Here is a 24,088-nt window from a genome sequence, read left to right as displayed (position 1 = left end):
TACAATGAATTAATTAGTCTGACTATATGGTAACATACACGTTACACATGAGAACTAATTATGTACGTGTTCAGCGTGATTATTTTACAAATAGACCAGCTTAGTATTTGGCGTTACCATTGCAGGCAGATCACAGGGATAAATCCCTGTGTGAGACAGTCCTCACATTTGATTTATTGAGCACAGCACTGACTTCGGACATTGTACACACTTCTGTATATGTATATATGTGTGTGTGTGTGTGTGTGTGTGTGTGTGTATATATGTATATGTATATATATATATATATATATATATATATATATATATATATATATATATATATATATATATATATATATATATATATATATATATATATTACATCTGTACATACTTATGTACATTTCCTATGCTGGGCACTGCTTACACCCATGCAAGTGCACTCAGATTTGCTTATTGTTTGTTATATATGTTTACTGCTGCTTATTTGTGCTTACTTGTGCCTTATTCATTATGACAGTACCACTTTGTTTGATTGAATGGATTTGGTTAAAAGTCCCATGCGATACTCAAGTTCACTTTTACATGTTATTATGTCAGTTTTACAGCAGAACGACATTCATTCCACATGGAAAATGATATGTGCTATAATTGAACTTGAACCATGAATGCCTGTTCGTTAGGCAGATGCTCTAACCACTACACTATTGGTGTGCTGCTTCATTTTGTTGTATACCCATGGTTCATAGTTACCCGAACATATGCCTCATCACTTCACTAACACAGGAGTCATCCATTCAATAGTTGGAAAAACCACACCACTACACATGCACCACTCCCTACCGCTCTAGACCTGTCCCGCATGTTGACTCACTGCAAGTATATTCAGATGTCCCAAGCTTATAGTCCTGGAACATACGTTCATATAATGGTCAGTGTGTTCAAATAGTCTTCTGGTTTTCGGCTTGTCTGACTGGGGACTGGGACTGCCCTGTACCTTTTTGAAAGTTAGACTTAGCACATGGACAAAGTTAGTCCCACTGTTAGTATCCTACCTGTGGTTGGAGATGCAGGGGGTTTTCTCCTCAGCTTGATATGATATGACAGCACTATATAGGAGTTCTTCTGCTGCTGTTTTTTCTTTCATTCATTATATATGCTTTATTGTGTGACCATGTTAGATATATATATATATATTATATATATATATATATATATATATATATATATATATATGTGTGTGTGTGTGTACGTACGCATGCATATACATCTACATGATTATTTACTTTGATCATACTGTTGAATGACTGTGCTGTCTGCTAAGTTTGTGATAACATCAGAGTTAAGTATAACTGCCGTGGCTTAGTGGAAAATCATATTGGTTGTGGTGTGTAGGGTCCTGGCGTCGAGCCTTGCCGAGGCGGCTTATTGTGTTGCTGGGCAGAACAAGGGCCTTTGGACAAAGGGTGAGTACAACACTTTTCAGCAGCGGTTTTCCGTTTCACCATATTTAACCGCTGCTTCCCGTCACGCAAACACCTTCTCCATTCTTACTGTGATACATCACTCCAGTTCACATTTCAATGGTATTATATCGTTATACAGCACAAAATGTCAGAATATGCTCGTATACAGATTCCGCGTCATAAATGGTGTGTGCCACAGTCAAACCAGCAACGTTTGCTCATTAGGCGGTTGCTCTAACCACTACACTATTGCTGTGCTGCTTCATTTGCATGTATACCCATGGTTCATAGTTACCCGAACACATGCCGCAACACTTCACTAACAGCAGTCATCCATTCTCCAGTTGGAAAAACACCACACCACTACACATGCGCCACACCCTACTGCTCTAGACACGTCCCATATGTTGGCTCACTCCAAGTATATTCAGACGTCCCAAGCTTATAGTCCTGGAACATACATTTGTATAATAGTCAGGGTGTTCAACTAGTCTTCTGGTTTTTGGCTCATCTGACTGGAGACTAGGACTGCTCTGTACTTGTTTGAAAGTCAGACTTAGCACGTGGACAAAGATAGTCCCACTGTTAGCATCCTACCTGTGGTTGGAGACGCAGGAGGTTTGCTCACCTCTGGCCAGTTTGATATGTCAGCACTAAATAATACAGGGGTTCCGCTGCTGTTTTCCTTTGCATTTGTTATGAATACTTTATTGTGACCATGTTCATTCTTCATGGATATATATATATATATATATATATATATATATATATCTGTCTGTACATACACATGCATATACACCTACATACTTATTTACATTTCCCATACTGTTGAATGACTGCCACTTACCTCAATGCACACCCGCTTATGTCTGCATGAAAGTGCCTTAATCACCCTATATCTGACAGCCATTATTCTGGGCATCATATAAAATTAGCAGCCCTTGCATGGCTTGGACCCAGGAGCAGAAACACCATAGCCACTGGTTTGACCACTAAACCATTTGTGATACATTCTGCATGGATGGTAGTTAGGATATATGACTTTACTACAGGCATTCCACACTACTGGCAACAAATGTGACAGTCGGTTGGTGTACATATGTATAGTACATGTTAATGTTCATATGTTTCTGAGAGACATATGTATACATTTGCAAGTATACATATTTATGAATAGGACACATACTTGACAACTACTTATATGCATGTATGTGTGATGTGTAGCTATGTGAATATAAGTATGCACATTTATAGATATATGAATACATATCTGGGGTTATACATGGCCATGTATATGAACACCTGCATCCGGGAGGGACCTGTACCGTTTGTATACAGGGGTTGTGTGCATCATTACGACGTGGAACCTGGACAGGGTATACAATTTGTGGATGTGTACTATTTGGAAGATGGCTATGGGGAAGCTTCTTGGGAACATGTGAAAGGTATATATACCCAATAATGCACATGGGGAGCCATGCATCATGGTCAGGTGTTTAATCCCGGGTCGTAAGTTCTGCAGGACCGGGTGGAGGCTGAGCAGGGTTGTGGACAAGTACTGCTAATCCGACTTGTGTCCGGATGTCAACGGGGGTGGAAATCATGTTGTGCCACCATGTCTAATCTTGAGAACAGACACTTATCCCATGAGGGATGTCCAAAAATTGTGGACACCAATGACCCCCATTCTTTTGGTTATATGAAAATGAAGGAGGGTTATACATGCATAGGATACCTAATTTGCAGGCCTGAGACTGCTTAGGGTGAGACTGCCTACTAGATGTGGGTAGGGGGCACTATGTGCAGATATGGCTGGCCCAAGCTAGGGTGGTTTTGGTGGACGTTCAGCAATGGGGGGTGTGCTCTGGAGGGGATGATGGGTATTCAATTATGTATCTAGATGTATAGGGCAGTGGCGGCTGGTGACTTCAAATCAAAGGGGGGCTACCGGAGACAGCTGAATGGGTGGGGCCAATGAGACGGGGTGTGGCCAACTAAAAGGGGTGTGGCTATGGTGCAGTGGGATCAATGCTGGACATGCTTACTAATTTACATGAAATAAATGCTCAAGTCACTATGGCACATGCTAAATAATCTACACGGCACACATTGTTACATGTATATACAGGTTGAAGACTTACCTCTGCGGTATGCTGCAAACAGAACTTCATACTCGGTTTCTGCACCTGATGAGAAGCTGTGGTCTGGTCTGGAACACATCGGGTCATACTGGATTTCTCCCCCACTTTTTCATGGAGGCTGAAAAGGGACAGTTTTAAAGTTTCCCAAGCAAATACTATTCATGTGACCCCACCTGGTTCCAAATAAGTGCTTGTAGTCTTCTCTTTTGGCTGTTCCCGTTAGGGGGGTGCCACAGCGGATAAGTTTCCAATTTCTTTCTGTCCTCTGCATCTTGCTCTGTCACACCAGCCACCTACATGTCCTCTCTCACCACATCCATAAACCTTATCTTAGGCCTTCCTCTTTTTCTCTTACCTGGAAGCTCCATCCTTATCATACTTTTCCCAATATACCCAGTATCCCTTTCTCAGCACATGTCCAAACCAACCTAATCTCACCTCACCGGCATACAAATACTGTGGATGACTAACTTTCAAGATGATATCACTTAACTGGCCCAACATCATCTAAAATGGACACATTCCTTGTTATGCCAGCATTACTGGGACTAGCTTAATATTCATTGCTACTGATAACCAGTACAGATGGGGTTAAACATCAATAAAACTGTTTACAATTATCCTTGATGAAGAAGCTGTTTCTTGCAGAACCGAGAAGGCAGTGCAAAAGGAGAAGGCAAAAGATAGGGTACATAAAACGACTAGACAGCCTCACAAAGAGGATCCTAGGCCTTAAACACTTGTCCTATATGGACAGACTCAAAAAAATCCAACTATTCTCTGTCTAATATTGCCTACTTACAGTATAGCATGGTCAGCTACACATTGTACTTTGCCCTTCCTATCCATTGGACAGTTTTAAGATTCCATCCTAGCTCTATGTCTATTTAGCATTTTTATTCCTCTCCAAGACATGAGCAAGCTGCGACAACATATAGTGTAGGTAGCTGCTATATGGAAATTTAATTTATTGCATTTGATTACTGGGAAAAGCCGACTGAGCAATAAAACCCCTTTTCAATGAGGCCTGGGGAGAAAAGATCCAACGAACAAAGATATAGCTACATAACAATAACATACATAACAGTATACTGAGATAACAAACATCTCTGCTAAGGTAAAAGGAGTAAAAAATCCACATTGCCATACATTTACTTACAATGCACACATATGCTTTCACACTGCAGTCTACAGTACACAGAGTTTCATTCTGTATGTTTGTATGTATACTTAGCCCAATTACACCTTCTGTGTATTTCAAGCTGCATTAGCCAGCATAAAACATCTCTCAGACTTGTGCGCATTTATTTAAGGTTACTTACGATGAACAGATTTTAGCCTACGTCAGATTCAACAATATACCTCTCAACCTCTTAGAGCAAGAAATCTTGGCAAAACTATGTATAAAAGTGGGACAAAGGACCAAAAATAGGGACAATTTTTAAATATTTCTCTTCTTACAAACTTAGAAAGTTGATAGAATAACAGGTTTTGCATTAGCATCAGTTTTCTGAAGGGTATATGAAGTCTGAAACTCCAATGTCTTATTCAAGTCTTTAATGATTTCTCTTATATCATTTAACAGTCATGTACATTGCTTTCCAACTTCCACCAGTATCCCTCATTGACAGTTGCGACAAGTACTGACTGAGGTTTCTTTTTGGCATGGCATTAGCCTAGTAACCTCCTATGATCCTACTTAACACACCCTCAAACTAAAGAAAAAAACTTACAAGAGCAACTGACAGCACAGTTAAACATTCAGTATGCCATTCAGTAGTCATTTATGACAATACATTAAAAATGCTGAGCTCAGTGTTGATCAGCGGGTTAGATTTAATTAAGGCAGCAGTGGCACTAGTGTACCCGCGCATACATACGGTAACAAGAGCAAAAACCAAAGGCAAAAGTACCTGTCTTGTTCTGCACACTGCCTGATAATACTGATTGTTTCTCACTTTCTTTTTCAGAAAGAGATTGAGAACCAATCAGTAGTCACCCTGCCATTCACATCACGGTACGTGCCTGCGGACATGGCAGTCCGCCCCCCTTCCACTTTACTGTGCAGTTACTGCACAGAGTTCTGGGCATCACACACTGATGCAAAACTCCCCATAGTCCAGACTGCATTTACAGCAGTCAGAAACAGTCCAGCAGGCAGCAACAAAGAAAAAAAAAAACCCCAGAACGCGCAGAGCAATGAGCATGCGCAGTTTGAGTTCCAGGACTTTGCGAGTTAGTCAAACTCATTTTTATACAAAGCCAGCCAGGTTTCTTAGTTTAAAAAATATTTTATTTTAGAAGATGTGCTTTTCTTTTTTCTTCGCACAGCTGGGGGGGCTGCAGTCCGATGCCACAAGCTGCCACTGTGTAGGGGTTGTATGGCTCAGTTCAGGCCAAACCATTATGTAGTGTGTGCCAGTACTGTTTCTGTACATGTGTAGCGTACATTTTAATGTTCATATGTTTGTGGGATTGTGTTCTGCAATATGACCTGACAGGGTGTATTGAGGATGTGAATGTATGTTCTTTAGTTTCCTTTTGGGTTCTCCCACTGCTCCCTCGTACACCTCCTGTTCACCTATTGTACATTTGACCCTGTCTCCCCTTGGCGGATTATTACATTACCCATCACCCCCCCAAAATCCACATACACACCATCCATCCCTTCTCTGGTTGTTGGCCCGTGGCACAGACAGCAGTACACATTGCCTACTCTACATATCTCTGATACCATTATGGTTGTGAGGCCAACCCTAGCATATTTGGTCTTCCACATGCTGTACTTCACGCACATAGGTACACACAAATACTTATCTTTCATGACATGGTAGGGTGACCCAGGTTATACCCATTCATTTTTGGGCCATCCAGACAAGGACGACTCTGAACACAGATGGGCAGATATTAAGCGAATGCTCTAACCATTGGGCTAGGCTTAGCAAAGGGCAGCGGCATGCAAACACGCTGCGTTTCGCTTCCACTTGGTATAAAAATCAACACAACAATGAAATACAGTCACGGGGTTTTAAATGTGATAGTTCTAGGGACAGGGGCACAACATTCAGCTATGTGCTTGTGGGTTTACTCCTGTGACTTTATTTTGGTGTTCACAGAACTCTCTTGTATGCTTTGCATACATTTCAGTATCCACGGACACTGACAGGATTGATTACTATTAGAGGCAGGCTATACTAGTCAGCATTTTAGGTTGCGCGACTGTAGCAGACATGTTCCCGCCTTCGTGCAGCGCTTAAACATGCCCCCTGCACTCATGCACATTTCCTGTGCACGTGGACGGTGCGGCAGCGCATCTTCATTAATATGCATATGGTGCTGCTGCACCATCTCTATGCCGCACACTCGGCGCAAGTCTAACACCGTCCTTGCTTCATGAATCCCGGGGAATGTCTTATAAGTCAATAATATAAAACAGAAAATAAAACTAATCCACTGAGTCAAGATCAAGTGTCCTATTTTTCTGCTACATTTGTTCCACACTATATTAAGTACAGGTCATCAATCAACTTTTTAGAGCTTACTTACTCAGTTGACAAACACACTGAGGACCCATCAGTACTACAAAGAAATATGCAGACTATGGTCCTATATACGTTTCAACGATGAGCGTACAGTATACAATGGCTAAGTTAGAGTGTATGTAATTTATACAGCTTGAAATTTGCAAGTTGTCCAGAAATTGAACTATAAATTATATCAAAAATTGCTGAAAAACTTGATCTCACCACTTCACTTATTCAAAGGTTGACAAGATGTGTACTGTGCTGAAACTATTTAATCTAAAATAAATAGCACCAAAATGCTTGAATTTTAGAGTTAGTTTTTCTTGAATGTGTTTCAGACCAGCCGTATGTCCTGAGTAATGCATAGTTTCTGTGAGTGGAGACTATAAATTGTTGCATAGTTTGAAAAACTGGCATCATGAGCAATGTACTAATGTTGAAGCCCTATGGCCAAGAAATCATCTGGGAAGAAATGAATCAGTAAAATCTAATGGCTAGATACAGGCATCATGGATTTTGTCTTTGGTTTTAACTAAGTATAAGCATCATTTAGGTAAGGGCAGCCACGGTGATGCAGCGGTTAGCGTTGTTGCCTCACAGCAAGAGGTTCTCCAGTCTGATCCTTGGCTGGGGTGCCTTCTGTGCGGAGTCTGCATGTCCTCCCTGTGGTCACGTGGGTTTTCTCCGGGTGTTCCGGTTTCCTCCCACATCCCAAAGACAATGCTGTAGGTGGATTGGACACTCTAAATTGGCCCTAGACATGAGTGTGTGTGTGTGCCTTCCGTGGAAGGTTGGGTGCTGGGCTGGCAACTCGACACTGTAAAAACTCTACTGCCAATCATGAGCGGACAAGTGATCCGCTGTGGTGACCCCTAACCGGGAAAAGCTGAAACAAGAAGAATAAGCATCATTTAGGTGAATGTGTCATGTGAGTCTTTGGCCCTGGGAGTAAACATATTTTATCAGTTTTACTTGGGCAGCCTACCTCTCTACAAAATCACTTTTCAAGTACATTTAAATAGCATTATTACTGTCATTTCACAAAGGTGTATCATAAAGTTAAAACATGGATTATATGAATAATAACTATTGAGCTATTAAGGATTTGCAATTATATTTTGCAAAGTAAACTCAAAATTCACTGCTATTTACAGGATAAAATTAGTATATTCATTTAACTAATCGATCACAGCACCTCATGGATCTAAAACTTGTTTTAATATAAGACATTGACCTGCATCTTTATTTAGCTTTGATAAGTGATTATCACACACATCTCATTTATGTCTAATATAAATATTTTACATTGCAGTATAATAATGTAGTCGAAGTGTTTTTTTGTTTTGCTTCTTCCCTGTCTCATACTTTCCCATTTTGCTGACCATGCAACATTCACCATTATTGTTGCAGTTCTTATTTAGTGCAAGCCAACATCTGACACTGACAGATCCCTGTTAAAATGTTCCAGTAAAGCAATATATTTGCTGTTTCATCATTGGTTGACATACTAGCTATGAAATAACTGCTCAGCTTGAGATGCCAGAAGCAAGTATAAGGAACATACTGTTCCTAAAGTCTCATGTTTAAAACTCAGTGCTGGGAGAATGCAGAATTATGTGCATCAAATTAGAATACTTCATCTCTATGACTCATAGATTCATAGGTGTGTACTAGGCTAATGGCCCTGGAGCCTTTACAAGCCTACCCCAAATAAATTGCCCAGGTACCTTGCCACCCGCTGTTAGTTCACAATGCCCCTATCCAGTAGGGCAACTGGAATGATCCCTGGAGTGAACTATCTGTTATCCATCCACTTGTCAAGATTTCTCTTAAAGAGGGCCAGCTAGGTGCTCTGCTTGACATGAATGGGAAGCTTATTCCAGAGTATGGGCAGTCTTTGGGAGATGAACCTGTCCCTCCAGCATGTTCTGTTAATTATGGTAATGAGGTTGTGATCTCTGGAGTGTGTGGCACTGGGGGGGATTGGGATTTCTTTCGGTGTAGCATTTCAAGTAGGGGTGGGTTGGACATGGCTTAGTAAGTCAAGCAGAGATAACCTCTAAGTAGACGATAAGAGACTGAGAACAGCTGACGTTTCTTGAGTCTGTCCATATAGGACATGTGTTTATGGCCTAGGATCCCTTTTGTGAGGTAGTTTTGTGGCCTCTCCAACTGTTGTAAGTATCTGGTCAGGTACATGCCAAATGGGGCATTATATTCGATGACTGGTTTAATGAGGGATGAGTAGAGAGGAATATGACCTCTTTCTTTCTGAATTCAAAACCTTTGATTATAAGATGTGCCATGTAGAAGGACTTTCTGACCACAGTGGCAATGTGGTGGTCGAAGGTGAGGTGGCTATCGACCTGGGTGCCAGATCTCTTATGGCCTCTTCAGTGTTCAGTGGGCTTCCATCAACGTGGTAATTCATGGGAACTGAGTTTTTCCAAAGGGGATGATAACGCATTTATTGGCGTTAAGCTTCAGGCCATGGTTCTGACACCAGTCACTGGTCTCAGAGAGGCCCTTTTGTAGGATGTCTGCATCCCTTGGGAAGTTGATAATGACTCCTAGCTTGCAGTCATCAGTGTATGTGGTCAGCCAGAGTCCTTCTTTGTTGGAATGGACTTCTAAGAAGTAGATGCCAAACAGGAGAGGGCCCAGGACTGAGCCCTGTGGGACTCCACTCATGACTGTTGAACAGTCTGACTTGGAATCTGCAATTTTCACTCTGTGGGTCCTGTCTGTGAGCCAATTTGCACCCCACCTAGTGATGTAAGGCTTGATGCCTAGTTGGTGAATTTATCAGTGATACCTGAGTGTGGAATGGTATCAAACGCCTTGACCAGGTCGAGGTAGGCTGTATGCACTGCCTTATCCTCATCCCAGCCTTGGTGACTGCCTCAAAGAAGTCAACCAGGTTCAACAGGCAGGATCTCTCCTTGACAAAGCCAAACTGTGTGTGGTCAAGAGTTTGGGGATTGCCTATATCTTTGTTAAGCAGGTCCATGATGATGTGCTCCATAGCTTTGCATACCAGACTCATCAGGTTAATGGGGTGATAGTTCCCAGTGTCTGTAGTTGCTCACTCTTTATGGAGTGGGATGATTGTAGCAGTGAGCCATTCATTAGGGACATAGCCTGAGGTAAAGCTGTGATTGAACAGGGGACACAGATGTGGTGTCAGTTTGTTTTGTAGCTCATGTAGGACACAGCCAGGGATATTGTCAGGTCCCATGGACATTGTATTCTTGACTTTGGACAATGCAGCTTTTAGCTGTGCCACATAAATGGTGGGTACCAGGCTTTCTTCTGGTATTGTGATAGGGCCCTTGGGGGGGTAAAGTTGGCACTGATTCTGTCGGTCCGTATGTTGGCTATATCGGTTGGCTCAGTATAGGAGGTGCCATTCTGCAATAACTTAGAGCAAATTTGTGTATTGCCTTTGAGGTTTTTGATATAGCTATAGAAGACTTTGTGGTTGTTTTTGGTGTCAGCCACAATTCTGCCTCCGTAGCTGGTTTTAGAGGATTTGATAAGGGATCTCAGCTTTTTGTTGAGACTGATAAGGGAGGTTTTGCAGTCTTGTGACTTCATTTTTTTCTGCAACAGTTTCTTCCTTCTGTTGTAGAGTTTACTGATGTCTGGGACCACCAAATTGGCTTCTTTTTTTTGGAGGAGAGTGTCTTAGTTCTGTTTGGTATGGCAAGGTCCATGCATTTGAGTATGTGCTAGTACACTGCATTGGTGTATTATTCGGTAGTCATGCAGCTATTTTCCATTGGCATGGGTGCCGAGAAGTTAGCTACCTCTGTTTTTAGGAGCCCAAAGTCAGGTTTAGAGAAGTTTTTCAGGGTGGTCACCTTAGCAGGGGATGTTGGTGAGATAGAGATTTCCATGGTGATCAGTTTGTGGTCAGATTTCACCAGAGAGGACTTGACTATAGGTGTGGAGCAACAGTGTCCCATGTTGGTGATAACCAGGTTGAGGATGATGCTTCCTCTAGTGGAGGTCAGAATGAGCTGGTCCATAGCATTGAAATTGATAAATTCCACAAAGCGTTGGGCCTGTACATTGGTACTTGAATACATTTCTCGGGTGATGGAAGGGTAGTTGAAGTCACCCAGTATGACAGTATTGGGTTGAACCTTGATAGATTCCAGGGTGCTTAGAAAGTTGGAGTGAGAGTCTAGGGACATGTTTAGGGATCTGTAGCAGGCTATGACTTGTATTGCCATCTTACCCAGTGTTAGTTGTACCTGAAGTATCTCAGATCCATTATGCTGGGCTACCAGTCTAGAGGTGTGCGTATCCTTTGAGAATATGGAGACACCACCGCCTTTGGAGCTTCCGGACATATTCTGGGGCTGAAAGGTATGGAATGAGTTGTAGCCTGGGAGCATAGAGGTGCTTTCTGCCTCTTTAAACCAGGTCTCTGTTACAGCACAGATGTTAACATTCTCCATTTTGAGGATAGCTTCAAGCAACTGCATCTTGAAATTTAGACTTCTAGCATTGAGCAGCATGACCCTCAGATTGCATTTGTTTGTAGCTGTTATGGTGCAATTTTGGTCTTTGGAACACTGCCTAAAAAAGGCACTACAGGGGTGGCAAGAGCCTTAGCCAGTACCCAGAATCCCATGGATGACAGATGCAAGCCATCTCTGACAAAGCATGGAGGTCTGCCGATCATGTCATCCCAGGCAGACAGATGCTGGATCCTCTTAAAATGACACCAGAAACTTAGCCAGTTGTTGAAGTCAGTCATTTTCTGCTCATACTTTGGGTGATGGTAGAATACTGCTCAGGGCTAGCGTCATACCTGCCTGGACCACATAATTCGAGAGTTCCATCACATCTCTTTTCATGTAGTCCAGGAAGGTACATCTCAGGTCATTCACGCCCACATGAGTCATATTTGTACTTGTTGTGGAGTGACCTGAGTGCATGTGTTATGTGGCGGATCCTGGTACATGATAGACAGCTGACTGCCACCTTTTCCTTGTTCAATCTAGTGAGACGGACATTAGTGTGCCTCACAATTGAGTCTCCTATGATTAATACATTGAGCAAAGTGTTTTACCTTAAGGGTTTGGGTTGAGGGGCACACTACAGTGGTGAGCTATGTGTTCTGGAGTTGGTGTTGTGTTGTGGTGGCCGAGTGCATTTCTGTCTTGGGGGTTTCTGTTGTTTGGGTAAAATTTTCTTGAGAGCCTCCGTGAAGGTGGGTGTATGGTTTGTGTTTCTATGTGTGGGTTGTGATGGTTGGTGTTTTGGAGGGCTGTGTGTTCTATGTAGTGAGTTGCAGGTGTTGACCTTCTCCTCTTGACCAGCTAGTCCGGTCTTGGTTGGAGCATGCACTGCTTCCAGTTTGGTGATATAAGTGCATCTCTCACAGGTATGAGTGTTGGGAAGTAAGAGGAGTGCACCAGAATGCTCAAGTGCACCAGGTTAGCAGGAGAAAGCACAGGAAATTGCTCTACAATCTTACCAGGAGGGGGTGATCATAACTAATATGTACTGGTGCTGTTACTGCGTAGGAACAGTTAGTGCTAATAGCACCTAAGTTTGCTACAATAAATGCTACAAAAGCCTATTCAAGTGCTAGCCGATTATGCTAATTGAAGCCCAAGAAGTAAAAGAAGAAGCACATTCTAAGGGGAAAATTGAAGAGCAGACTTTCTGGTACCAGTAATAGTTTACCTCAGCTGAGCACCGCTGGACGGTGCACAAACATGGACTTTTAAACCAGAAAGTTGAAAGAGATGGAAAAACTGCCCAAATGGCCAATAAACTACAATTTCTGGGCCAAAAACCACTCCTCTTGTGTTTGATAGGCTACCTAGTGCTTACCACTCCCACTGATAAGCTAGAAGGCTTCCCTCGAACACAGAAAGATCTGAGAGGCTTAGAAACTTACAAAACATTCCTGGATACAGCAGATCTGAATCTGGACTAGACTAGTTACAGGAAAATTGGGAAACAAGCTTAGAACTTTTTTGTGTTTTTTTTTTCAGAAAGCAGCTAAAACAGCAGCAAAAGCACTTTAAATGCAGTACAAGCTAGCACACTTGAGTGTGTAGCAATATTAAGGCACATACAGTTTAAATAAATGCAGATAAATTAAAAATGACAAAAACACAAGTGATAAGAGCAGTAAATTATTTAAAAAAATGAAAATGGAGGCACTTAGACTATCTCTTTCTCCTTCCTGTTGCTCTTGTAGTCTGCAGGATGCCAAAACTGAATCTGCAGAGCTTAAACAAGTGCAAACCCATGCAAACACAGGCTTTTAAATCAGAAAGTTGAAAGGGATGGAAAAACTGCCCAAATGGTTAATAAACTACAATTTCTGGGCCAGAAACCACTTATCTTGTGGTAGATAGACTACCTAGTGCTTACCACTCGCACTGATAAGTTAGAAGGCTTGTGTCCAACACAGAAGGGACCTGGGAGCTCAGAAAATTACAAAACAGTCTTGGATACAACAAATCTGTATCTGGACTAGACTAGTTACAGGAAAGGTGGGAAACAAGCTAAGAATTTTTTTTTTTTTTTTTTTTTTTGCAGAAAAGCAGTTAAAACATTAGCAAAAACACTTTAAATGCAGTACAAGCTAGTTCACTTGAGTGTGCAGCAATATTAAGACAAATGCAGTTTAAATAAATGCAGATAAATTAAAAATGACAAAAAACAAGCGCAGAAAGCAGTAAGTTATAAAAAAGTCAAAATGGAGGCACTAAGTGCAGAACAAGTGCACTTGAACATTTAAGAGCACACAGAACAGCAAACTAAGGTGATAAGGTAGAAGACAGTTAAGTAAGAGCAGCTGAAGAAAGTATAATTTTTTTTTAATGGAGAGGGAGAGAAGAGAGTGAATTAAGATACTATAGGGGATGTCCTTCCCAAGTGCTGTCTCTCTTTACACAGCAGAAGAGATGGGACTGGTAGGAGTATGTGAAATCAAAATATGATCTCACTGTACTCAGCTGAGTGAGCAAATGAGATAGGCCCGGGAGGAGTGTCCAAAAACAAATTTACAGCAGGGGCAGGCAATTCCAAAGCCACCAAGATTAACACCACAACAAGAACAGGGAGGAAGGCTGGGAAATTAACTTTAGAAAGAGAGAGACCACAATATTCAATAAAATAAATAACTAATTTTAAATAAGTAAAGTGCAGAGAAAAGTATACTTAAATCAGCTTGTGTGCCCAGTTGATTTTCACAGGTAAATCACAGCAGCCAACAGCTCAGATGATGAGCAGAAATGATTCACAGAAATGTGACCAACACTGATTATAATGCAAACAGAAACCCCCAGGCTAAGAGTTAACACAGAATTTCAAAAGCAGAGTAACAACCTCCAATGAACCCAGATGGCTACACTTTTTGACACTTCTGGCAGCTAACTTTAGAAAGACAGAGGCCACAATATTCAGTGAAATAAATAACTAATCTTAAATAAGCAAAGTGCAGAGAAAAGTATGCTTACTTGCTACTGTATACTTGTGTATGCTACTGTTGGAGGATGACATAGTCATGCTCCGACAGTAGCATACACAACATATCATGGAAAACAATTTCTGTGGTTACTGTTATTTTTGCTTGACGTATTTCAGGTTATGCGATTAGTATCTTTTATAACTTGAAATACTTTTATAAACTGGGTAGCAATCATTTGTGAAACATTTTTTTACAGTCTTCATAAAAAGAAAACATTAAGCAAAGGCAAACTATTATCTAAATTTGGAAAAGCTGTTAATGTAACTACCATTCTATTTCTCTAGCTGCTGCAGCAGCCGACATGGCTTATCATCATATTCGACCTCCAATTGGGTATTCCATACCAAAGCCCATATCATCACTGTTAATGAGAGGATGGAATGTATGCCCTGAAGTAAGTGATCTTCTGAAAAAAGTATGTTTATTGCAATCAAATACCTGCTATTTTGGGTAGACGTCAGCATGATGCCTGATTTAAAGTGACACAAATCTTGGCCTAGCACTGTTTTTCTTACTCATTTGTTAACCAGTTAAGACCTCTAGGCACACATATCTTTATTTATGGTCAACCAGGGCACATTAGACTTAACAGCAGATTTCCTCAAATCACACAGTATTCATGTAATGAGTGAAATGTTATAGCTAGAACTAAACAGTACAGCCTGTTAGCCTCAGTATCCTTTATTCTCTGCCATGTACGCTAATGAAATAATGAATTAATGTTAATGTTATATACATACATTCAAAAGTTACCCAGTTAGACTGACCAATATTGAAGTTTATTGGCGTTTTCATTGTTGCCTGCTTGAAATGATTTTATTTCCTGCTTCAGAAATGGAAAATAAGACAACATACAATATTAGTATCTTAAGTTCTCTAATATCATCCCTCATACTTTATATAAAAATAAAACATTATTATAAAATATTACCTTTGTTTAATCTCATACATTAATGTCTTTAATGCACACTTCATTAATGAAAATACAATTTAATTTATTAATACAACAGCTAATATTATTTATAAAAGTGACACCAACATTCTCTTTGTACAAAGCAGATCATAACAATATGCATAAATCCAAATTAGCAAGAGCATTTAGATGGTTAAAAGTATAAAAACATTGGGCCTGTAATAGTACATGAACCCAATTAATTAAAAGTGCAATGAAAGAGACTATTTTTCAGTCAGAAGCATGCTGTCCTAATTTATAAATGTCATATTTAAATACATGTAAATGTAATATAATGTACAAACCTGTATTTTTTACTGTTGTAACATAAGCTGTGGAATTAGCAAGCAGTGTGAACATGATTAAGCAATGTGCAAACAGGTCTGATTGCAAGAATGTTAAAGCTGCAGTTGAAAATCAGTGCAGTTATTTCATCATGGATTCTTCATCTAGATGCCTTTGTCACCCATGGAAAACATTGTCACAATTCTATGAAAGTACACTGCAAATGTTGCAACTCCATGTGCTGCCATCACCTCCATCAGGGATCACAGAAAAGAGCTTATCCCTGCAAAATAGTATTCTGTTTCTAATAACATGTAACTTGCATGTTTTAATTCAAAAGTCCATTGTTAAATGTTAGTATCCTAATGTAATGTCGTATCTTGTTTATTTCACCTCACATTTCTCTCCATTCATACTATGCTGCCTACAATGTGTGCCCTTTTATTTTAAATAGCATGTGTTATTAATCTGCTCCTGTCAGAGAAATGCAGTTTGAATAGTTCAGTACAGAGCTTCTTATCACAGAGTAGCACTGTGTTGTTAGCATGTAGTGTTATGTAGTGTTATGTTTATTAATATGCAAAGTAGAATGTCATAATTCCAGTCTTCCCATTGTGGTAGCAAACAAATCAAAATGTCAGAGTATGTATCTGAAATAAGTGTGTATTATCGCACTGTGGCACTGTATTGCTAGTGTATGTACTACCTGCTTTGTTTAATTGGTCAGTATAAAATTGTAAAATAGACTATCAGAGCTAGAGTGTGTGTGTGTGTGTGTGTGTGTGTGTGTGTGTGTGTGTGTGTATATCTATCTATATATATATATATATATATATATATATATATATATATATATACATAGATAGATGCATTCTAAAGCTGTTTTCAGATATGTTATTAAATTCAGTTATTTTTTTTATAGTCATTATTAGCAAAACCAACCAATAAGCCCCCACAGGGGTTACACCACATATAACCCACAAATTAAGGAAAGGGACTGCTTTTTCTCAGAAATACAGAGGAAAAAGTTAAAAAAAGCCAAAAGAAAATGAAACAAAGACTGATTTCTGGTATGGTACTGTAGGCAAAATGAGCTTTTTCTGATTTGCTGTCTGCCTTAGCATGTTATACTTGCAGGTTTTGTCAATATTTCTTTACTGGTCTGTATTGTATGCTTGGAAAAAGTTAATTAAGTAAGTGAGTGTTATATTCAAATCTGAAAACAATAGTTTTTTATGTGCCCTTTTTCAGATGGGCAGACATATGTCAGTTTATAATAAAAAGTCTCAAACTTATCATAAAAAGCTGCCTTAAAACCAATCCTGACTGTTGTGCAAAAGGTCAACTCTAAGTTGGATGATTGATTTCATAGAAAGGATTCTCAGCAGAAATGCTGCTATAGTTACAGTGCTGTATGACCATTCATAACAGTATCACGGCAAGAGAATCACTCCCAAAGAGACAAGAAGCAAGATTTCAGGTCTTGGTTAAGGGCAGAAAGTTAGTATGTAGGATCAGTCTAGAAGGAAGAATCTCCATAATACAAATGCCCTGGAACAGATGGATGTTCAGGATTGTGATAGCTTTTTGCACAGCATTTATCCAGATGGACATGTTTCACAAATGATCAGAAATGAAAGTGCATACTTGAGTTTTACCCAGGGTGAATCACAGTACAGAAACAGCTGTAGCACACTTTGCTATGGCTAGACAGGTTTTCTATGAAGGATCAGATTACAGACAGACTGAGGAAGTCTGTAAAACTCTGTAAAGTAGGGACCAGTTTATAATGACTATTCTGTGATCACCAGGTTACATTTAAAGCAGAGGTAAAAGGATTTCACATAAGCAGAATGCACTGCAAAATCATCCATCTGGCAAAGTTGAAGATGTTTCTGCCTACAGGGATGAAGATTTTCTTGGATTCCTAGGGGCTTTGACCTTTCTAAGGGAAAGGGCACCAGAGAGTCAGATGCAAGTGATGGTTGCTGCTGAGAAAGAAGTGGCTGCAAGTGACTGCCTGGCTGAGCATTCAGTTATGAAAAGATGGGGGTAGATGGACTTATCTTAACACAGAGGCTGACTAGTTTAACTAAACATCACTATAGATACAGATCACTAAACTTTATCAGCTGAAGAAGTTTCATAGCTGTGACACTGGGAACAGGATGGGTTTCCAACTCACTTAAAGAATATGAGACATGGGCTATATTACTGTATTTGCAATTGTCCTTTTACTTGTACCGTTTTATTTATATTCATGGCTGGCTTTATATGTAGATGAACTTAGTTGCCAGCTAGGGTGCCATTTGTCCCAGGGCACTTCTCAGCATACCTCAAATTTGCTCAGTATTGTCTGAAAATACTGAAGTTTAACTTAAAATAATAATGCACCACAGAAATCTGAAGTTCAGTTCACTCCATGCAGCCATATTGTCACTGGTCTGTAGCATCTCTGAGATGATCATATTACTAAAGCCACCGCAGTGACTGACTGTATGTGAGAAGGTATAAGTTGCAGTCTCTAGTGTTTCTGTGCAAGGTCATGCCATCATGGTATACTGCTTCCTACTTCTTCATAAGGGGGAGGACATGAGTAGAGTCATTAACAGCAGGTTTGAAATGAAGGGCAGTTATTCAGCAACATATGAAGGGCACAGATGCTCATGTAAAGTGAAGAGACCAAGCTACATGTTTCTGAGCGTTTAATGTGAAAGAAAGTTTGATAATTGTTTTCACTTTGTGAGCCATGTGGTGATATAGTATATTCAGTGGCAAAAAGTAGTACCTTGGGGTAACCATTTGAAATGTAAGGACCTGCTAGAGTGACTCCTGAAATGTGGAGAGTGAAAGACCAAAAGACTGGACTTGCATGTATTAAGTCCAGGATGTCATTTCTAAGAATTTTCCCTTTTCTCTGAGTCATGGGAATCCTGGAGTTGTTATATGTAATTTCAGGGAATGAAGGGGCTGGCCCCCACATGGGGCTGTCCATGGGGGAGACTTGCCCCCCTGCAAAGAGAAGGTTTAAGGAGAAGAGTGATTTTTGAGATTTGCCCTTCTCTGTTTTTTTCCAGCATTGGGCATTTCAAGTGCCAACATTTCAATAGGGAGTCATAGATTAAATATATTATTTGATAGTTGGAGCTGAGAATTAAAATATGTTAAAGGAATATACAGCTCCTCCATTACTCTCTCCTGGCTATTGCAAGTATAAAGGATTTCTTGATGGCATGTTACTAGCTGGGTTAATCCAGAAAATAAATGCTTTCTTCTCAGGTAAATCACTCAGGATTATAGCCAGTTAGTAATGTCACACATCAGTCCTTCATATTTCTTATTCTTCAGAAAATGTGTTGCTACAAAAACTTTATTATTCTACTAACTTTCTAAATAAAGTAGAGTAATAGTTAAAGGTTGTCCCTGGTTTTGGTCCTTTGGCTAAGAGGTTGACTGCTACTTGAACACATTACTGTGTGCCCCTTCATTTTATTTTATTTTATTAATTTAGCCATTTAATCATTTATTCATTCATTCATTCATTCTTTTTATGACAGATGAATGAGATGGACATAATGTAGTTATAAGGAAAATAACTAATTGCTGTTCCATACTGTTCTGGCTTTGTAGGACTATTGTGGTTTATTTGAAGCAACTTAGAATACTTTAATGTGTGGCTACTTGTGTCAAACAATGCTGCAATACATCATGGCTATCATTTTATCATAATAAGACATTTGAAGTGAACACAGAATTAGTTAAAATGGTGGACGGTGGTGGGGGCTGCCTGTAGATGAAAGTAACTGGTGCTTTTGCTCTGTTTAAACAATCACTAACACGATATATATATATATATATATATATATATATATATATATATATATATGTGTGTGTGTGTGTGTGTGTGTGTGTGTGTGTGTGTGTGTGTGTGTATACACACACACACACACACACACACATATATATATATATATATATATATATATATTATATATATACATACATACATATATAGCTTGGTTTTATATTATCCAATGCCTGTTAAGAGGGTCAGTAAGTACTGTTTAACCAACTTACATGGGGTGCTGTGCCCCCACACCCCCCCCTAACTAAATGTACAAACTCCAGGGTCGCACTACAGTGGGGAAAAGGGCATATACACTGCCACTAATATTTTCAGCCAAATGAGTTTTCAGTCAAATAAATTTTCGGTCAAATGATTTTTCGGTCATTTGGTCTCAGTGAAATGATTTTCGGTGAAATGAGTTTTCGGTCATGTGAATGGAATCCATATACATATATGCACACACACACACACACACACACACACACACACACACACACACACACACACATATCTATAATAGATATATATAGATATAGATATATAGATATAGATATATGTATGTTTACATCCACATATAGGCGCACACACACACACACACACACACACACACACACACACACACACACACACACACACACACACACACACACACACACACACACACACACACACACACACACACACACACATAAATGAACAGATGCAAGCCAACTCATATGTACATGATGGCCTCCAGTGGTCAAAATAAAAACAGCACTCAATATATTCAAGATAATTAAAAAGTAATCTTGTTAATACTTTAATTTAAACCAAAACCATACAATGCATTTAAATTAATGTTCCAACTTGTTTTCCTTTTTATTTAATGCTTTCTGCACATTGAATGATGGAGTCTGTATACGTCATCCTTGTCAATACCAATTACTATGGATTAGGTTCAGCCAATAATGACAGATTGCAGTTTCAGAATAGCTATTGTTCAGAAAATGCGTGTTGAAGGAAAACCTGTTATTCTAGTGAATTCGAGTAATATTTAAAAATGTCCCTGAGTATGAACATTTGTGCCCCCATTATTTTTGCCTTTGTATAGAATTTCTGAGCAAAGAAGCTGAGCAGAATGCTGCAAATGCAGTATCGTCATTGATAAAAGAATGCTGGTACCATACCTCACAACTGCAGAATGTCCAGATTTTTGCCTCATAAAATTTATGGCCTTCTGGCAGATCATTAAGGATGGAGGAAGTGAAGCTGGGTGAAGAAAGAGGATTTTGATTTGAGGCCTCTCAAATATATCCTGAATTGGACCAAGCAGTTGCTAAAGCCATCTTAATGAAATACAGGATGTGGGGAAGCTGTCTGCCTGTAGCACTGGATCTCATAGCTCCTCTAGGTAGTCCATTATTTTCAATAATGCCACCTTGTATCACATTATCACTTAAATATATACATAGTCATCATGGTTCTAAACCATATCACAAAAAAAAATCTTTTAGCAGAACTATATTGTGTCAGTGTTCCAGAAGCACAGTCAGTTACAAAGAAGGTATCTGCTTTTATTTGAGTGCAAAAAAGTTGAGCTGGGCCATAAAATGGCAACTATAGTGAAAAAATAATTGAAAATAAATATGTATTGTTTCCCTGATAGGCATACACCGCATAAACTCAGACACAGAATAATTAAAGAGCATTTGTAAATTGATAACATCTCTTTGTTTGATGGTAGTCTGGCAGTAGGAAAGTATCTATAAGCTATTCCTAGTCATCCATGAATGTGTCTTACCTACCATTACAGTTTTTTAGCCGAGTCTTAAGCTGTCAGAAAGTTGTTTGTTAACTCATGTGTGCAAAATACTGGGAGATCATTAATCTTTCCAGCAAAACATAGGAGAATTTTCAAACTCTGTTTCGTAGCTAGTAGTCCATGAGCAACAATCTACTCCCTTTAGTGCATAGAAAGCAGTAATAAATAAATGGAAACATTAGCAATAATGCCTTATAGTCATTAAAATTAAAGAATGTAAATACAATTAATTAGGTAGAAGTATTCCATTGCTCTTTAGACACATTTCATATGTTTTAAACTCATGTAGTTTGATGTAAATGCAGTCTGCTGGAGTACATCACTTCTGACGATAAAGGTCAGACCTATTAAAGCTTGAATATAATTTCATTAAAAAGCTGTTATAAAATGTAAAGCAATCAATAAAGAGAACACTACCATCATTTAAATATTATGTAGTATAATCAACTTGCAATTCTAACCAGTCCCTATTTTTAGGCATTTAAGTATTAAACAAAGATATCTTTTATTAATATTACGAGCAAATGCTTGAACCATAATGTGCTATACATCCTTTGCCTGTTGTGGGTTATCTCTGTAAAGCATAGCATTCACTGCCTTTAAATTTTAAAAAATTTAATGCATTCTACAAGGGCTTTAAATTACTCTGCTTTATAAAACACATCTAATTTTCATGTTACTATACCACATTTTCTCATTACAAGAAATAATTGCAGGCCTATGGTAAAGTATTTATAAAGGGTATTATGATTCTATTTTCATGTTTTCCAGTATGTAATGTCTACGTCTTTTGTATATTACCCACTGGTATGAGAAGAAATCATGTTTTAAATTGCTTTGTGAAGGTACAAAATGGTAACATTTTTCATAAGGGAAGTATAAACCATGCTGGTACTGGTAGGTGGCATTAAGGCTTTACTATGCTCTGAACAAACCACAGAAAAGAAAATGTGTTAAAAAAAAAAAAAAATATATATATATATATATATATATATATATATATATATATATATATATATATATATGGGTCTACCTCAGAATGTCGACTGTTCAGAATGCCGACTGTCACATGGCGGACACAATATAATCGACATTCCGAAAGAATGACATCCTGAAATAGCACCATTTACCTACCAGTAAACACAGTAAAAGTGTGTTATGCAGAGGGGCAAGCCCCCCCTGCAACCCCCACACCCCCTGCTACTTAAATATTCTCACTCTGAGATCGCATTACAGTGCAGGAAAGAGGAATCTCCCAGTCCTGCACTCCGCTATCATTTGTTGGCCTTTGAAATGTTTGCTCATATGATGTCGGCCTATGAGTTTTGTACATTTGAAAGTTCGAACAAATGAAGGGATCCTATATATATATATATATATATATATATATATATATATATATATATTGGATATATGTATAGATATAGATATATATAGCATCTCTCTCACTCTCTCTCTCTCTGTATATATATATATATATATATATATATATATATATATATATATATATTTATATATGGATATAGATAGATACTTAATACATTTATCAATATAACTACTTTGCTATATGCATATATTAACTTAGGCTCATAGGTAGTTACTAACATGCAGTCCAGGATATGACCGAGAAGCCTATCCAAGTTCCCCTAAGCACTATATAGTTAATTCGCTTGCTCAGAATCACACAATAAGCAAATGTAGTTGAAGGGAATCAAACCTGGGATTATAGGCAGTAGTTTGTTAATAGATTAAGGCCTTAATCTTCGGCTTACTGCCTGTTCATTTAGAGATATTAATCTGAATACAAATCTACAAATCTGAAAAATACTGTAAAATATATCTGTGAATAACTTTACAAATAGTCCCATTTTTTTAGGCAATAAAGGCTGTTAGTTATTGTTGTGTGAAAACTGTACAACTAACTGTGGAAGGGCACTAGCAACGTATTAACGCTTAAGGACAAAGGACAGAAAGCAATAAAAAGTAAACAATGATATTCTGGTTTGAAATGTAATGCAGTAACACCCAGCTGTATTTGATGTGACATTGACATCACAAGTTGGTTATATGGAATTGTTTGAAACTAAACCCTTCCTAACCTGAAATAAAGATAGTACATTCTGCTTATAGAGATGTGACAATTTTGTTGTTCCTTTTTATACCTCCCTTTAAAGCATTAAATCACTTAACCTGCTAATCCCCATCTAACACTTCATTCTATTGTAGTGCATAAACTACTATGCCTTCTTCTAATTAACACAGCCAAATTACAGTTCCATCACTACTTTCCTAATAATACTTAAATGTGCTTAACCCTCTAATATCTCACTTCAATGTATTTTGTAAATTACTCCTTCCTATCTTATACAAGACTCGTCTACCTGTAAATTCTAAGTACAGTGCTTGTATATTAAATTTTATGAACATCAATGCAAATTTTATTATAGTGACTACTATGTACTGAAACTGCATTATAACATTTGTTATTATAAAAAATGATTGCTGTGACTACTATGTACTGAAACTGCATTATAACATTTGTTATTATAAAAAATGATTGCTTTAAATCGTTAACCTTGGAACTTT

At 38.8% G+C, this 24,088-nt stretch overlaps 1 protein-coding gene across 2 annotated transcripts in view; it reads left to right on the top strand.

The window, feature by feature from the left end:
• LOC122813471 (serine/threonine-protein kinase TNNI3K) overlaps positions 1 to 24,088 on the top strand; it is a 2,121,983-nt gene that overhangs the window by 1,485,401 nt on the left and 612,494 nt on the right. For both annotated transcript variants that reach the window (XM_044085806.1, XM_044085805.1), the window contains exon 21: positions 14,902 to 15,011. In XM_044085806.1, coding sequence (XP_043941741.1) covers positions 14,902 to 15,011 — 110 coding nt within the window. The remainder of the gene's footprint in view (positions 1 to 14,901; positions 15,012 to 24,088) is intronic.

The sequence above is a fragment of the Protopterus annectens genome, chromosome 10.part0, assembly GCF_019279795.1.
Source record: "Protopterus annectens isolate FY-2018-M chromosome 10.part0, PAN1.0, whole genome shotgun sequence".
NCBI classification, from domain to species: Eukaryota; Metazoa; Chordata; order Ceratodontiformes; family Protopteridae; genus Protopterus; species Protopterus annectens.
This window is presented reverse-complemented; position numbering and strand designations above follow the sequence as displayed.